The sequence below is a fragment of the Bos javanicus genome, chromosome 3, assembly GCF_032452875.1.
Source record: "Bos javanicus breed banteng chromosome 3, ARS-OSU_banteng_1.0, whole genome shotgun sequence".
NCBI classification, from domain to species: Eukaryota; Metazoa; Chordata; class Mammalia; order Artiodactyla; family Bovidae; genus Bos; species Bos javanicus.
Genome location: NC_083870.1, coordinates 93,811,223 through 93,826,786, shown reverse-complemented (window position 1 = coordinate 93,826,786; position 15,564 = coordinate 93,811,223). Strand labels below are relative to the sequence as shown.

The following is a 15,564-nucleotide window of genomic DNA, read 5'->3' as shown; positions in this document are numbered from 1 at the left end:
AGCCTAATTGAGGAAAAGGAATTCATTTATTTTTGCCTACCTTGCTACTTATGGCATAATTTAAGTAAGCATTTTCTTTTCTAACCTGGCAAGCCCTTTTTTTTTGTTTGTTTCTTCTATTTTGTTGTTATGAGAAGCTGTTCCCATGGCAAAAATAACTTCTCTCCCAAAATAGCAGTTTGGAAGTCTGCTGGTCTAAAATACCTTACAGGGTTATTTGGCAGCAAGAAAATCAATAAATGTTATAATGGAAAAGCTAGTTTATGCTTTTGATCTTTGAAACGGGAAATCATAGCTAATGTATTACTTCTGTCTTCAAAAACAAATTCTGAAAATAAATTGTGAATGATTTATCTGTGAAATTCTGATTATGCACAATATATTGAGAATTTTGTTACCTACGTGTAAGTTCTAAGTTGAAAGAGATTCCATCCCTTTATATATTTAGGGTGTGTAAACTCTTACAAGTAAGAAATACAATTTTTTCCACAACTATAAAATAAAATAAATATGGCAATAGTGTTAATTATCATTTATGAATTGCCTCTTCCATGTAATATTAATGCCAGGCATTTTATACTTTTCTTGAATTTTCTCAAAAACTTATAAGGTAGCTACTTTTGTCCTATTCATATACAGATAAGGAAACTGAGGTTCAGAGAAGTAACTTGTTAAGAGTTACACTGCTAGTAAATGATAGAGTCCTGGTTCAAATGCAGATCTGTTTTATTCTAAATCAGTTTTCTTTTCACTGCCACACAACCTTCCTACTCCTACATTAGAGCTGTTGTTGCTCCCCTGGATAGCCGATAATGGTATATACACTTTTGCTGTGACTTTAAATATATATACCCATACATATATTCAAATATGTTTATAGTTGTTATATTTTATTAAATATAGGGACTATAAGGGACTTCCCAGGTGGCTCAGTGGTAAAGAATCCACCTGCCAGTGCAGGAGGTGCAGGAAACTCGGTTCAGTCCCTGGGTTGGGAAGATCCTCTGGAGGAAGAAATGGCACCCACTCCAGTATTCTTGCCTGTAAAATTCCATGGACTGGGAAGCCTGGTGGGCTACAGTCCATGCCAGTTGCAAAAGAGCCAGACACGACTGAGCAAGTGAACACACATACACAAATACATAAATTTATTATATATACTTAAAGTCACAGCAAAAGTATATCCCATTATCTGATATGTGTGTGTGTGTGTGTGTGTGTGTCTATAGACAGAGCACACACAAATGCAGATAGTGCATTCGAAGGAAGGGTGGGAGGAAGAAGATGTCTGCATTCCTTGGTTTTCACTAAAGTTGCTCAAGTCTGTAGTCTCTTTGGATTCTTCCAACTGCTGAAGGAATGAGGGTAAATTTCAATAGGTATTATCCACATTTAAGTTAAAGATCCCTTACAAGTGAGATTTAAAAGGTTGTGGTAGTGCTAGCATTTCTTTCTGGTCTCAGTTTAATGATTACACTTAGCAAGTTCAGTTTAAATATTTGTACATATAACTAGTCTTGTAAATCAAAAGAATAAATGTTAACTGAAGTTTTAACTTTTCCATATTCCTTTGGAAATATAACTATTGTTAATTAATAATAGCAGCTAACATTTGTTGAATGCTTATTATATACCAGGCACTGGTGAATGCTTTGTATGAATAAAATAATGAAAGTAGTTTTTAAGTACATATAACTTAATAATTGTCTTCCAGAGTATGTCTTTGAGAAGCTATATGCTTGATCAGAATGTGTTTTCTATCAGTTTTCTTCAAATTGAGTTCAAATGAGGAAAGTGAGGATCAAGAGAAACAGTGTGCTGCCCCATTTGTGTTTCCCCCATGTGATTACCTGTCTTATTCATCACATGCACAGATTATTTAATCTCTTCGTAAAAATCATATCCACCTTCAAACAGTCAAGAGTGGATACTGCTAATAGTACTGCAAAAGAAAAATCTCTGGACTGCTAGGGAATTCCTTATGAATGCTTTCAAAATTGCTAGTATAAGTCTTCTAATAGTGCAATGATTTTAGAAAATAATTCATTTAAAAAAATTTACTTATTTACTCAATTCAAGGGATTAATGATATTGGTAGCAGTCCTTATTAAAATAAGCCTGATACTAAAGAGTTTTACTTACTTGACTCTATAATTCTCTTGTTATACTCTTTGCTCACTGTATCTGTTGTCTCAATGCTAAAAGTTTTCCAGGAAATGTGTGCATAAGATCTAGAAATCAGAATAAGAATTTTACCATCTAAAAACATAATGCCGTTTCAGTTCAGTTCAGTCGCTCACTCGTGTCTGACTCTGCGACCCCATGAATCGCAGCACACCAGGTCTCCCTGTCCATCACCAACTCCTGGAGTTCACTCAGACTCACGTCCATCAAGTCAGTAATGCCATCGAGCCATCTCATCCTCTGTTGTCCCCTTCTCCTCCTGCCCCCAATCCCTCCCAGCATCAGAGTCTTTTCCATTGAGTCAACTCTTCGCATGAGGTGGCCAAAGTACTGGAGTTTCAGCTTCAGCATCATTCCCTCCAAAGAAATCCCAGGGCTGATCTCCTTCAGAATGGACTGGTTGGATCTCCTTGCAGTCCAAGGGACTCTCAAGAGTCTTCTCCAACACCACAGTTCAAAAGCATCAATTTTTCGGCACTCAGCCTTCTTCACAGTCCAACTGTCACATCCATACATGACCACAGGAAAAACCATAGCCTTGACTAGATGGACCTTTGTTGGCAAAGTAATGTCTCTGCTTTTCAATATGCTATCTAGGTTGAACTTAACTTTCCTTCCAAGGAGTAAGCGTCTTTTAATTTCATGGCTACAGTCACCATCTGCAGTGATTTTGGAGCCCCCAAAAATAAAGTCTGACACTGTTTCCACTGTTTCCCCATCTATTTCCCATGAAGTGATGGGACCGGATGCCATGATCTTCGTTTTCTGAATGTTGAGCTTTAAGCCAACTTTTTCACTCTCCTCTTTCACTTTCATCAAGAGGCTTTTGAGGTCCTCTTCACTTTCTGCCATAAGGGTGGTGTCATCTGCATATCTGAGGTGATTGATATTTCTCCCAGCAATCTTGATTCCAGCTTGTGTTTCTTCCAGTCCAGCGTTTCTCATGATGTACTCTGCATAGAAATTAAATAAGCAGGGTGACAATATACAGCCTTGATGTACTCCTTTTCCTATTTGGAACCAGTCTGTTGTTCCATGTCCAGTTCTAACTGTTGCTTCCTGACCTGCATACAGATTTCTCAAGAGGCAGGTCTGGTGGTCTGATATTCCCATCTCTTTCAGAATTTTCCACAGTTTATTGTGATCCACACAGTCAAAGGCTTTGGCATAGTCAATAAAGCAGAAATAGATGTTTTTCTGGAACTCTCTTGCTTTTTCCATGATCCAGCCGATGTTGGCAATTTGATCTCTGGTTCCTCTGCATTTTCTAAAACCAGCTTGAACAGCAGGGAGTTCACGGTTCATGTATTGCTGAAGCCTGGCTTGGAGAATTTTGAGCATTACTTTACTAGTGTGTGAGATGAGTGCAATTGTGCAGTAGTTTGAGCATTCTTTGGCAGTGCCTTTCTTTGGGATTGAAATGAAAACCGACCTTTTCCAGTCCTGTGGCCACTGCTGAGTTTTCCAAATTTGCTGGCATATTGAGTGCAGCACTTTCACAACATCATCTTTCAGGATTTGAAATAGCTCAACTGGAATTCCATCACCTCCACTAGCTTTGTTCGTAGTGATGCTTTCTAAGGCCCACTTGACTTCACATTCCAGGATGTCTGGCTCTAGGTCAGTGATCACACCATCGTGATTATCTGGGACATGAAGATCTTCTATGTATTCTTGCCACCTCTTCTTGATATCTTCTGCTTCTGTTAGGTCCATACCATTTCTGTCCTTTATTGAGCCCATCTTTGCATGAAATGTCCCCTTGGTATCTCTAATTTTCTTGAAGAGATCTCTAGTCTTTCCCATTCTGTTGTTTTCCTCTATTTCTTTGCATTGATTGCTGAAGAAGGTTTTCTTATCTCTTCTTGCTATTCTTTGGAACTCTGCATTCAGATGCTGATATCTTTCCTTTTCTCCTTTGCTTTTCGCTTCTCTTCTTTTCACAGCTATTTGTAAGGCCTCCCCAGACAGCCATTTTGCTTTTTTGCATTTCTTTTCCATGGGGATGGTCTTGATCCCTGTCTCCTGTACAATGTCACGAACCTCCGTCCGTAGTTCATCAGGCACTCTATCTATCAGATCGAGGCCCTTAAATCTATTTCTCACTTCCAGTGTATAATCATAAGGGATTTGATTGAGGTCATACCTGAATGGTCTTATTAATATAATATCTAACTATTAACTATTAAGAATGTAATGTCGAATATGAATATTGAGTGGTATAGTCATCCATGGACAGGTCTTATGTGAACATAAGTTTTCATTTCTTTGGGATACATGCCCAGAAGTGCTACTGTTGGGTCCTATTGTAGTTGCATGTTTAGCCACACTGTTTACAGAATGGCTATGCCATTTTACACTCTTAACAATGTAAGACTGACTCAGTTTCTCTGCATACTTGCCAGCATTTGGTGTTATTACTGTTTTTTTATTTGAGCCATTTTAATAGGTGTGTAATGATTTCTTCAAATACTTTTTCAACCCTGCCCTATTCCTCCACTCTTTCTGGACAAATTAGCTGTGTTCAAATATGTTTTAAGTCTGTTTTTTTTACCTGTTCTTTAGATTTGGGTAATTTCTTTTTTTTTTTTTTTTACTCTTTTAGTTCACTAATTCTTTCCTTTGTTCCTTTTATTCTGTTGTTGAACGCAGCCATTATTGTATTTTTCAATTCTAAAATTTTCCTTTGGTTCTTCTTTATAACTTCTGCTTCTTTTCTGAGGTTTTCTGTTTTCCATTTGTTTCAAGCTTGTTTGTATTTGCACACTTAAGCATTTTTATGATGGCTCCTTTAAGACCTTCATCAAATAATTTTAACATTTCTCATTTTTTTAGTGTTGACATCTATAGTCTTCTTTTCACGTTGAGATCTTACTGGTCCTTTGTATGATGAGTGAGTTTTTATTGGAATCTGGACATTTTGGATATTGTGTTATGTGGGACTGCTGTTTTTGTTTGTGTCTCTGCCACCACTCTAGCAGTGGAAGGTGAAGGCACTGCCTTGTTATTGCCAGACTGGGGTAAATGTTCTTATTCCCCACTTGACTTCTGTTGACACCTGAGACTTAGTGCTTCTCATTACTCATTACTGCTCTGCAGGGGATTGGCGTGCTGCTTCCCCACTAGTTCGCTACTGGTACCCTCCCTAGCTGAGAGCCGTGTGAGTACTTCATTTCTCTTCTTCATTTGGCCTCCACTGACAGCATGTTGTAGGGAGGTGACCTCATTACTTACTGTTGGGCAGTGATGAAGTCTCAACTCTCCACTAGGCTTCCTTTGATACCACCCCAGCTCAGAAAGGGAGAAGCACCTCATTACTGCCAGATGGACATGGAAGTCCTGCCTCCATACTCGGCCTTCTCCTAACACTTCTCTGTGGGGAGATTGTGGCAACTAGTTATAGCAGGAGTGAAAGTCTAGGTTCCCCGCTTGGCATCTGCTGGTGTGGATGAGGGTGAGGTTTTGTTCATGTCTCTGACACCCTCATCCACATCAGGAAATGTGGTGAGATAAAGTAATCACTTTATTTCAGTCAAACGCCAGAGACCTAATGAGGAACCAGAACACCAGTCTCCCGCATAGCCATAATGAGGAGCACTAAGTCTCGGTGTCAACAGAAGTCAAGTGAGGGACAAAAACATTTACCCTTGCTAGGCTGCCCTTTTCCTGGTACTTTGGCTAGAGTGAGCAGATTTTGTGGCCCTGGCAGGGGAGGGGCTGTTTTTGTGTGTGCTTGTTGGTATTTCCCAATTGCCAGCTTAAGTCTGGAATATATGGTACAGGGGAAAAAACCAGGAACTCCACCATATTGTTCTTTGTGTCCCAAGATCTCTAGCTAGCCTGCTTTCTTCTCTTGACCTTTCAGTGATCTAGCCTTATTCCTTGCCTCTTCCCACTTCCATACGTAAATCTTCAGAAATCGACCATGTTCTCACTCATATCTAGGTTTTCCCCTGTATTCTTCTTAAAGTCCCCTCACCTTCCTTCTCCATCTTTGCATTTTTCCTTCATCTTTGAAAGACCTTCTCAAGGATCACCTCTTCCATGGAGCCTTTTTCAGATCTCCAGGGATGGTAAATTACTTCCTTTTCTTTGCTTTCATGATCCTTTTGTACTTGGATCTGGTATACCTTTGGCTAGAACTGGGCATGTAGCCCCATCTAAATCCAAGGGTAGGTTGGAAAACACAACTGTGCATGTGTCCAGTAATGGGAGGAGAACCAGATATTAGTGAATATCAGTAATGCCTAACACAGTCCTGATTCTGCCACGTGCTATTTCTGTGCTGTTGGAAGACCACTTTTTTGAACCCCAGTTTACTCAGCTATAAATTGTAGATAATCACATTCTTACCTTACTGAATTGTTGTGTCTATTAAATGAAATACTGTTACATGGTAGTGCTTTGAAAGTGTAAAGTATACTGGAAGTTTTAGCTATCCTTTAACCATTTTTTGAAGTTAAAGTACTGCTTATTTTTTCCTAGGTCTCCTGAATGATGCAACTGTAGGTATTTTTAGGGGCAACCAGATGCGCTTAAAACGAGCTTGCATTCGCAAAGCCAAGATCTCTGCTGTTGCTTTCCGGAAAGCCTTCTGCCACCACAAGTTAGTGGAACTTGATGCCACAGGTGTGAATGCTGACATCACGATTACAGACATCATCAGTGGGCTTGGCAGTAATAAATGGATCCAGCAAAATCTCCAGTGCCTCGTGCTGAACTCATTAACTCTGTCCCTCGAAGATCCTTATGAGCGGTGCTTTAGCCGACTTTCTGGCCTTCGAGCATTAAGCATCACCAATGTTCTCTTTTACAATGAAGACCTGGCTGAAGTTGCCTCATTGCCAAGATTAGAGAGCCTGGATATTTCTAACACCTCGATCACAGACATCACGGCTCTGCTGGCTTGCAAAGACCGACTCAAGTCTCTAACCATGCATCACTTGAAATGTTTAAAAATGACAACTACCCAGATACTGGATGTTGTTCGAGAACTAAGACATCTGAATCATCTTGATATTTCGGATGATAAACAGTTTACATCAGACATAGCTCTTCGATTACTAGAACAAAAGGACATCCTGCCCAACCTCGTCTCCCTGGATGTTTCTGGGAGGAAGCATGTGACAGACAAAGCTGTTGAAGCTTTTATTCAGCAACGGCCCAGCATGCAGTTTGTAGGTTTGCTGGCCACTGATGCTGGCTATTCTGAATTCCTCACAGGCGAAGGACATTTGAAGGTCAGATTTTAAAAATATATTCTTTTGTCAGGCTGACCATTGTTTAGTTTACATAAGACTCCATTAAGGTGAATGTCTAATAATACATAGATCATATTCATGAAACATGACATAGAGTGAAAAGGCCTTGCTTTTGAGTCTGAATTAATATTCCAGATTATTTGCTTTATGGCCCAGAGCAAACTATGATGTAACTTTTCAATTTACATTTATTTATAAAATAGATATGACTCTTACCTGCAAAATTATTCTGAAGATTAATAATTATATATGTAAAGTGCAAGTCATGTTGTAGGCCCTGGATAAATGATAGTTCTCATGAAGAGAATGTTTAGATATTTTGAACCACTTAAACATATAATATCTAAAGGATCACGTCAAAGAAACTAGAGATGCTCCTTTGTAGAAAAGAGTAATGGGAGGTAAGTTGTCCAAGAACATCTCTATTGTAAAAATGGTAAAATCCTTCTCTTCTTAGGTTTCTCATGCGTAATGGCTTAAATTCCATTTGGGAAACATCTACTGAACTTGGCTCAACTTGAGATTGAAAGATAAAAAAGATACAGGATTTGCTTCCAAGGAGCTTGATAGTAGTAGTAATGTTATGATCACAAACAACTCTAAAGCCAAGGATCAGTATAGTTGCTGTAGGAGAGTAAGAGAAACTTTTTCTCACTGGAGAAATTTCGTCTTGATGGAAGATGGTATCTGAATCAGACCTTGAAGGATAGAACTGTAACAGGTTTAAGGACAACTAGTATTTTTCTTGGAGAAGGAAATGGCAGCCCACTCCAGTGTTCTTGCCTGGAGAATCCCAGGGACGGGGAGCCTGTTGGGCTGCCGTCGCAGGGGTCGCACAGAGTCGGACACGACTGAAGCGACTTAGCAGCAGCAGTATTTTTCTAACATACATTGTATCCTATAAGTGCTTTATATTGTATATGGTAATATCTGTAGGTTGATATTAACTCCACTTTATAGATGAAAAACATAGAAATTATGATTTACTGTTAGTTAGAATCAGCGTTTGGATCTACATCTATCAAATTTCAGAGCCCCATTTTTTTTTTCCTTTACGACTTACATCAAACCACTTAAGTTGAAGCATCATTTGATTCTACCTGGTGCAAATGGCAATACTGCATTCTTTTTTATGGCTGAGTAGTGTTCATGTGTGTGTGTGTATACCACGCCACTTCTTTATCCATTGTCTATCAATGGACACTTAGATTGCATCCATGTCTTGGCTATTGTAAATAGCGCTGCTGTAAATTTGGGGATGCATGTATCTGTTTGAATTATAATTTTCTCCAGATGTATGTCCAGGAATGGGATTCTGAATCATATGGTAACTCTATTTTTAGTTTTGTAAGGAACCTCCATACTATTTTCCATAGTGACTGTACCAATTTACTTTCCTGCCAGCAGTGCAGGAGGATTCTTTTTTAGCAATCAATATCGATCTCAAAAAAGGAGAAGGAAAGGTTAGCTATAGAACATTTTAAAACATGTCGGTTCTTATATTATTTGTAAATTTAGACTTTAAAAAGTAGAATGTAGGCAATTATTTTGAGTCACTTTTTTATTCATTCATTCAGTAAATATTTTATTAAGTACCTCTGCATATTATGTACTGTGCTAGACATGGAGATTTGATGGTAGAGTGAAATGGCGTGATCTTGCCCTCATGGAGCTTATAATTTAGTGAGGGATTCAGACAGTGAAGTATCATACATATGTTATGGGTGTATGATTTCAATATATGTATTTATATATCATATACATAATGTGCACATATATATATGCTTTAAACTGCATAGTGTGAAGAATCTAAAAGCTACATAATACTGTATTTGAGTATGTTGAACAGAGGCTTGACTTAGTTTAAGGCTTCTCTGAGGACTTGATGAATGAGTGAAGACCTTATGGATGAGTAACTTGGTAGAGAAGATTCCAGGCAGCAAGAATAATACAGCAAAAGATGTGTGGTAGGAAGGGAACATGGTACATCCAAGGAACTTCAAGAAAGCCACTGTGGCTAGAGTTCTAGAGTAGGAAGTTGCAGAGCGATGAGATGAGGCTGGAAAAAGTAGGTGCTAGGGCCAGAAAGGGCAAAGTCACATGAGCCAGGTGCAGGGCAGCAAGTGTGAGGAACTACCTAACAGCTTGTTATTGAACAAGGTAAGTTTCTAGCACAGGGCTTGTGGGTAAAGGCAGCATAAAAATGTAGATTACTAAGTTAGTGTTACTTGTCTGCCTAAGAAATGGATCAGTAAAGAATTATAAAAATCAAAGGGGAAGAAATCTCTGTGTACTGGGAGTTTAGGAAGGATTTCCCAGAGGAGGTGAGCTTGATCTGTGTCCTCAACGATGAGAGGAATGTGTCCCTAGCACACTGCACTAAGTAATCTTCTCAAGGCAAAGATCCTCCAGTAGCTATGATTCCCGAGCAGTGTGATTTTTGCTGATTGTTCTTACCACCAACAGACCCTAGAGTGAATTAGCCCAAGATTTTCAGTTGAGGCTAGTAGAACATACACATTGTACAATGCCTTTGTGAAACAGGTTTGATTTTACAAATGGAACATCATTGCTTTGAAATTTTGACTCTAGAAAACACCTACTTTGCTGTCATCTAGTTTCCACTTCCGTAAACACAGTGATTCTTAACCTTGGCTATAATTAAAATTACCTGGAGTGTAATTAATTATTTGAGATGATGGATATGTTAAGTAACTGTATCATGATAATCATTTTGCAGTATTTACATGTATAACATCATCGTTTTACACATTACACTTACAGAATGTATTAGTCATTATGTATCTATAATATATATCTTTTAAAGCTGGAAAAAATTTTTAATTAAAAAAATCATCTAAGTAACTTGAGTAATTAAATCAGAAGCACTGTAGGGAGGTGGGACTGAGGCATCAGTTTTTTTTAAAGCTCCTTGGGTGATTTTAATATGTAGCCAAAATGGAGAATCATTGTTTTAAAATAATTTTTAAAAAAAATAGAGATCATTGGAACTTTGCCCCTTATTCAACTATACATAAAAATAGATGTTTGTTTTAAATTATTTATTTGACTACTAATTTGAGAGTTGAAAAATAATAGGTCATGTTAAGAGAAGAGAGCTGAGATTGCTCTGTCTCCTTTTTTAAAATTTTCCAGGTTAGCAAAGTTGAAAAATGGGTCTGAAATGATTATTTTAATGTTATGATGCTTTAAATTAATTTAGTTTGACAGTTTTGGTTTTACATGCCTCAGTAGAGACAGTGTCACTCCCCAGTATTCCTTATGAGGCATTATCTGGTACTTTTAGTGGGTGGTTCAAAGAACAAAAGATTTGTTTTTCCACTTGCATGTATATTATGTATTTTGATCTCTTGGCTCTGTGAGGGAGGTATTTTCCTTAGTGAGAGGGAGTGATTTTCTTAAGGATCACAGCTAGCTGATGAGCCTGGAATGTATTCCTTTACTGCATCTCTGCCTATATTTGAGAACCTTAGTTCTTTCTCTTACTCATCTAGTCCCAACACAAAGGGTTTTCTGACGTAGAATTACCAACCCTGTCACCTTGGTTTCCCTACCTTATCTGCTCGTTTGTCACCATCAGTTTCCTCAACCTTCCGCTATCCCACCATTAAGATTCCTGTGTTTTTTGGCTGCCTCACTCCTGAGAAGCACTGGTTATATGTTAAACCCAGTATTCTCAGTCTTCATCTCATTTGGTCTAAGTGCCTTTTGACATAGTTGATCTTTCTTCCTTCTTGAAATACCTTTTTTTTTTTTTTTTAACTCAGTTTCTAGAATATCAGATTGACCTTGTTTTTTCCGTACTTTTTGGACTTTCTCTCGGTTTCTTTTATTGATTCTTCCTAAATCTCTCAGGCCCCAAACCTATATGCCTATGTAAATTTAGGAATCATCCTAAATTTATATCTCTAACCTAGACTTCTCCCTTGAACTAAGACTTAATACGTACTTTTTAAAGACGTCTGAGCTAGTGCTTCTGCTCTTGAGGAATTCTGATCCAGTGGAGAACAGACAGACAGTTTAAAAATAGCTTTAATCAGTTGTGAGAAATGCTGTAATAGAGTTATGTGCTGAGTGCTACAAGAAAGTCTTTCCTTAGAATATACATTTAGTTTTATCCATATTTTAAATATTAATAAGGTTTAACTTAGTGGTAAAGGACATTTTTTCTGTTTTAAATAGATTGCAGAAACTAGTATATACAGATGATTGTTTGTTTTGTTGTTGTTGGTTTTTTTTTTTTTATCTAGCATATGAAATTGATTGAATTGAAGATGCATATAGTTTGAAGAACCAGATTGCTTGATTTGAGTAGGGTAGGGGCTCAAGAAGTGTTAACCACTGAATAAATATACAGGCAATGAAATTTGGTTCAGATTATTTACATTCCAGTAACAAAAGTTCTGTAATTTTACATTTAAAGATAACTTGAGGTTATATTTTATATAAGATTGTAAAGCTGTTTGAATCAACCAACATGGATAAATGAAGTCTGATGAAGATGATTGTTCATGTGTTTTCCCTCTTACAGTCTTTTTTAGCTCTCCTAATAGTTCAGTGTCTTTCCAAATCTAAAATCTAAGAAAAAGTTCAGGGTGATTCAAAAACAGTTGAACATTAGGAAAATTTTTATTGTTCAATAACTGCTTATATGTGTGAATACATAGTCAAAATCGATGTTTATGTATGTGTATTATACATTCTTATTGTTGTTTAGTCACTAAGTCGTGTCTGACTCTTTTATGACTCACAAACTGAAGCCTGTCAGACTCCTCTGTTCATGGGATTTCCCAGGCAAGAATACTTGAGTGGATTGCCATTTCCTTCTCCAAGGGTTCTTCCCCACCCAGGGATCAAACACACATCTCTTGTGTCTCCTGCATTGGCAGGCGGATTCTTTACCACTGAGCCTCCAAAGAAGCCTATATTATACATAAATAGTATAAAAAACATTTTGTAAAGAAACTTCCATTGTTATTCCCACAGTCTTACAGTCTTACAAATGCTCAGTATATGCCTTTTTGTCACTTGATACACACATCTGTACTATAGTCTAATTTTATTAGACCTTTGTAGCATATCCCATCGGTGGTTAAAATGTTAGCTGTGATACAGCCCTTCATGTTCTTAAAGCTGCATATTCCTTACCCATATGAACATAGTTATTACTAAGTAATATATTTTAAACATTTATTTTTGTGTTACCTTTTATAATGGTGCTGCCAAAAAAAGATAGGGTTTGGGGGTTTTTTGTATTTTTTTTTTTTTTTTTTTTTACCATTTTGAAATTGTCACTCAGGTTGATAAATAGAACTTGTCAGCCACCCTGAAGCTCTTTCACATGCCCCATCCTGATCACAACTTCCTCCTTCCCCACAAAAGTAATCTCTGCCCTGACTCTAATAATAATCATGTCCTTGGTCTTTTAAATAGTTTTACAGCCCAACCATTTACCTCTAGGCACTTAGTTAATCTTGTTCACTTTTCTTGCCCACTTTTGCCCACTTTTCAAAATCATACGTCTTTTCAGTATCTTTTATAAAATTCCCTCTCCATCCGTTTCTTTTCCTTATACTTTGTGTATTAAAGAATCTGACCCTTTGGTCTGTAGACTTTCCCTCAGTCTAGATCTTCTTGATTGTATGGTTGTGGTGCATATTGACTGTATTTTCTGCAGATTGGTAGCTGGATGTGAGGACTTGGTCAAACTCACGTTTAATCCCTTTGGCAGGACGCTTAGGTTTTACGTTCTTTCATTAAGGAAGTACATAATGTCTGGTTGTTTTTCTTTCTGTGATTTATTAGCAGTTGTTGACATTCAACACCTAGTTCCATTAATTCATTGAGGATCATGGTGATACTGTAATAATTTCTTTTTTTACTTATTACTGGCTTACTTTTCCCAAAAGCCACTTCTTGTTACATACATTTGGCTACCCAGTGATATATGAACCACAGTTGGTCTTCCCTTGTGCCGCAGCTGGTAGAGAATCTGCCTGCAATGTGGGAGACCTGGGTTCCATCCCTGGGTTGGGAAGATCCCCTGGAGAAGGGAAAGGCTACCCACTCCAGTATTCTGGTCTGGAGAATTCCATGGACTGTATAGTCCATGGGGTTGCAAAGAGTCGGACACGACTGAGCGACTTTCACTTCACTTCACTTAAGATAACTATATTAACCTGTATAAATGGGAAATTCCAGGATAAACCTACTTTTGAACAGAATTTTTTTAATGCTGAATGGGAGCTTGATAAATCTGGGAGAATCAATTAATATATTTATTTGATATTTATTGAGTGCTTGTTCTGAGCCACACACAGTGCTGCCTGTAGGGGTACAGTGAATAGATCAGTCTACTAAGGGGATTATGGTAATGGCTATGAAGGTGATGTTTCAGGAAGACCTGAGCTAGATTGGTGGGCCAGAGAAGGCCTCTCTAAAGAAGTGTTATTTAACTTGAAATGAGAAGGATGAATAGAAATTAGGTAAAGAAAGAGAAGGAAATTTCAGTCAGAGAGGACATTATACTTAGTAGCTTTTTCCTGGGAAAGAGCTTGGCTTATTGAAAGATCAGAAAGGTCAGTGTAGGGTGTTGTGGGGAGAGGGATAGATTGAGAGTTTGGGATTGGCATGTACACATTGCTATAAAAATTAAAAAAGGCCACTGTCATTACTAAATTGTGAGTTAGGGCGAGAGGGTTACCTTAAGAGGCAGTAGAAGCCTAATCATGTGTAGTAAGACCTTATAAATAAGAGTTAAATATCTTGAGATTTATTTTAGGTACAGTATAGAAAATTTTACCCGTAGACTTATTCTAGGGTCTGAGCCTATCTAATATATATCTGTTTAGCATATGTATACCTTCACAGGGTGACTTTTCTGGATGGGTTGGAAAATAATCATAGCCATTTGTTTGAAGCTTTACATAACTATCCAGGATGCCGTCCACACAAATGATGTTTGGATAGAGACACTTGGAGGGTTGAAAAGAATCCTAAAAGCTCATCTTCTGGCTGTGTTCAAAGGTGTCTGGAGAAGCCAATGAAACTCAGATTGCAGAAGCACTGAAGAGGTACAGTGAACGGGCCTTCTTTGTCCGAGAAGCTCTATTTCACCTTTTTAGCCTGACTCATGTGATGGAAAAAACAAAGCCAGAAATTTTAAAGGTAAGAACAAGAAACTGGATGTGAGAAGTGTGAAATTATCTTCCTAGATAGATGATGGTTTTGTGAAGAAAATTGGTGAAAATCTGCATTTAGTCTTTTTTTTTTTATAAGATTGATAATATATAATTCAGTTTTTAGCCATAAATGAGAATGAGAGGAGATAACTGAATAGTGTTACTGAAGTTTTATAGTAATCTCATTTAAACAATATAAATGCCTTCAAGTTCATATTTAACTATCTAAAACCAGTAATCATTGTGATATCTTTTTACCAGCTGTAGTAGAAAATAGAGTATATAACTTGAATCAGGACACTACTTGGTATATTAGCCATGTATTGCTTCTGTATATGGTTTTTAAAGAAATACAATATTGGGATTTTAGTTCCATGCTATTTATGAACCTTCTTGTGCTTTTGTAACTAATCTGTGTTATTCCCCAATTAAGATATTTTACCCAAGACAGTTTTTGGAGGAAAAAAAAGGAGGTTTCTTAATTTTGTTGATTGGGTGGGACATTTTTTTGTCAGAATGTGGTTCTTTAGCCACCTGAAGTCTGGGATATTGCTTATTTTAAAAAGCATTTGTGAACCTCATTCCAAGAAAATTTAGATTCAGTAGGGCTGGATAAGATACAGGAATCTACATTGTAATAATCCCTCAGGATAATCCTTATACACATTTAATTTAGTACTATATCATATTTGGTCCCTCTTTTAGTGGGCACAACAATCCCGAGAGAAGTTTTATCTTCTGTTTCACGGATTATTTACTTGAGGGTCTGTGAAGTTAAGTAACAATAAATTAGTGGCAGAGCCAGAAATGACTTAACCTCCCGGTTTCTTAAATTTTTTGAGAATGGGGTGTTTGGATAAGAAGCAGGAACATCTGAGTCCCCGGATGTTGACTGTAACATCCGCCACCTCCCGTGT

At 37.6% G+C, this 15,564-nt stretch overlaps 1 protein-coding gene across 5 annotated transcripts in view; it reads left to right on the top strand.

Annotated features, from left to right (window-relative positions):
• The window catches only part of ZYG11B (zyg-11 family member B, cell cycle regulator), a 74,823-nt gene that overhangs the window by 26,113 nt on the left and 33,146 nt on the right, over positions 1-15,564 (top strand). For all 5 annotated transcript variants that reach the window (XM_061411935.1, XM_061411938.1, XM_061411934.1 and 2 more), the window contains 2 exons: positions 6,670-7,424; positions 14,493-14,633. In XM_061411935.1, the coding sequence (XP_061267919.1) occupies positions 6,670-7,424; positions 14,493-14,633 (896 nt within the window). The remainder of the gene's footprint in view (positions 1-6,669; positions 7,425-14,492; positions 14,634-15,564) is intronic.